This window comes from Octopus bimaculoides, chromosome 16 (genome assembly GCF_001194135.2).
Source record: "Octopus bimaculoides isolate UCB-OBI-ISO-001 chromosome 16, ASM119413v2, whole genome shotgun sequence".
Taxonomy (NCBI): domain Eukaryota; kingdom Metazoa; phylum Mollusca; class Cephalopoda; order Octopoda; family Octopodidae; genus Octopus; species Octopus bimaculoides.
This window is the reverse complement of record NC_068996.1, coordinates 529,683-532,591: the sequence shown is the minus strand read 5'-3', so window position 1 is coordinate 532,591 and position 2,909 is coordinate 529,683. Positions and strand designations below refer to the sequence as shown.

Here is a 2,909-nt window from a genome sequence, read left to right as displayed (position 1 = left end):
ATATTATCTCATGTAGCTTTTGACTAATATCTATGTATTTAAATTTATATTTCAGCTATACTACATAACGGAACTCGACAAAACCAATTTGGATACTGTACTGAGTCACCAGTACAGACTGCTCCGGTTTCCACTCGTACAGTTTTATTTCAGTGACTCAATACTCTCCCGGAACAATGAGCTGGTTTACATTGACTGGAATGGGTAACTTACCTTTTCATTTAAAAATTAATTCTGTAATCTGTAATTGGGCCTCACCGAGGCTATGGCTAGTGACCGAGACCTTTGGAAATATGCTGTGCGTGAGAAGACCCCAGCAGGCCAAGTGAGACCTAAATCCGAGGCCTCTGCCAGGGGTGTAGCAGGAATGGATGAGGATAGCTGTGTGAGAAAGTGCCACACCCTAGCGGTTGAGGGCACCTGTGGAAGAGGTACGCCCAGGAAGATCTGGGATGAGGTGGTGAGGCTAGAGCCTCGAACATTGGGCCTCACCAAGGCGATGACTTCAGACTGAGACCTTTGGAAATGTGTTGTGCGTGAGAAGACCCAGCAAGCCAAGTGAGACATAAATCCAAGGCCTCTACCAGGAGTAAGACACTTGCCCAAGGTGCCACGCAATGGGACTGAACCCAGAAACATGTGGTTGGTAAGCACACAGCCACTTCTACACCTATATATATATATACGACGGGCTTCTTTCAGTTTCCGTCTACCAAATCCACTCACAAGGCTTTGGTCGGCCCGGGGCTATAATAGAAGGCACTTGCCCAAGGTGCCACGCAGTGGGACTGAACCCAGAACCATGTGCTTGGGAAGCAAGCTACTTACCACACAGCCACTCCTACACCTATATATACATATATACGACGGGCTTCTTTCAGTTTCCTTCCACCAAAGTTTGCATTTTACAGTTTGCGGCCTTTGAGTTGTCTGTTCTGTTTCTTGTGTTGTCATGGTAACAAAAACAATAATTGCATTACAAGTATTAATATTATTGTTAATATATTACAAATATTCTTCTTCTTCTTCTTCTTCTTCTTATTATTATTATTATTATTATTATTATTATTATTATTATTATTATTATTATTATTATCATTATTATTATTATTATTATTATTATTATTATTATTACTACTACTATTCTTCTTTTCATTATTTTACAGGTATACAGTATGTAAACATGAAGAAGGTGACTGTTATAATGTGCTTCGTTGCTAAACAGGCATACACAAATATATACATATATATACATATATATGCATGTATATATATATATGTGTGTGTATATATATATATATATATATATATATATATACACACACACACACACACACATATATATATATATATATACATACATATATATATATATATATGCGTGTGTATGTATATATGTGTGTGTGTATGAGTATATATATATATATATATATATATATATATATATATATACACATACATATATGCATATGTGTGCTATAGTGAAACTGAAAAAACAAAAGAATTCCCAGAAAAAAATGATCTCCCGAAATGAAAGAAGTACTTGATGCGCATCTAATGATATAATATACCAAATAACTGTCACTGATATTAAACATCATTTATTATTTTAGAAATTACTCCTAAAACTATTTATTATGTTCTTTATGATTAAAAACAATATGATAAGGATGAGTGCCCAAAACAAATGATGGTTGGTTAGTGCATCAGAATGATATTACTCTACGTTTTGAGCAAGAACTGCACATAATGTGCCTTTTTGTAACAAATTTTATTAACAATGGGAATATTTTGATGACAAATATCCAGGAAGCGATTAAGAAATATTGTAAAAGGAATATGTATTACTTAATTTTCCTATTTCTTCCTGGCCTCAACAGCAAAAAGCACTGATTCAACGATATTCTTTAGAAAATTTGTATTATAATATCGCCAAAACTGATATATGTCAAATGTAAAAAAATAATGTATGAGTCAGAAGTTAAAACGAATGTATGTTATTGGTTTTATAAATATATATATATATATGAGAATAAATGAGGCAGAATGAATTATGTAAGGAACTATGAGGGATTGTTAAAGTATAAGTGTCATGCCATTGTATGCGTGTGCATGCATGTGTGTGTGTATGCTTGTATATTTATCATTACACCCACATACATATATACACATACGCATATATATGCATATATGTATGTATGTATGCATGCGGTGTATTTGTGTACCTATTAAGTGAGAGATGTATATATGCTTCAATAATTTATTTCCTGAATACTTTTTAAAACAATTCTTGGTTCCTTTTACTCCATATCAGCACACACACACACACACACACACACACACACACACACACACACACACATATATATATATATATATATATATATAGATTCAGATGAATATGGTACTTAAGTTGAGGCACCAGAATTTAGTACGGTATTATCCATACAATTTCAAAGTAAGTTGATTAAAATCAAAATGAGCAACAAGGATATCCAGAGGTAATGCAGTACGATCGTTTCAAGCAACTTCATTTAATTGAACAATGCAACCATTACATCGATTTAAATGACCCCATAAAACAGTGACATGCAAAATCTGTAACAAGTCTTTCTTCCTGATACCTTAGTAGCTTCTAAGCTGAAGTGAATGCAGTATGTTCTTTGTCTATCTCCTTAACTTCTTGGAGATTTTAGGTATAATTATACCAATGTGTCCAACTGTTTTAATTTAATTTAATTCTATGTCCTTATGTAGCTGAGGATTGCTCTGCATTTTAAATTGATGTAATAATGGCATTGTTAAATTAAATGGAGTTGCATGAAACGATTGTACTGCATTACCTCTGGCTATCCGTGTTGATTATTTTGATTTTTATATATATATATATATATATATATATGTATATA

The 2,909-nt window shown here is 33.2% G+C and overlaps 1 protein-coding gene across 1 annotated transcript in view; it reads left to right on the top strand.

Annotated features, from left to right (window-relative positions):
- LOC106871362 (uncharacterized) overlaps window positions 1-1,338 on the top strand; it is a 7,067-nt gene extending 5,729 nt beyond the window's left edge. The window contains exons 4-5 of the mRNA XM_014917771.2: window positions 56-204; window positions 1,167-1,338. Of these exons, the coding sequence (XP_014773257.1) occupies window positions 56-204; window positions 1,167-1,221 (204 nt within the window). The 3' untranslated portion in view covers window positions 1,222-1,338. The remainder of the gene's footprint in view (window positions 1-55; window positions 205-1,166) is intronic.
- The last annotated feature ends 1,571 nt before the right edge of the window (window positions 1,339-2,909 follow it).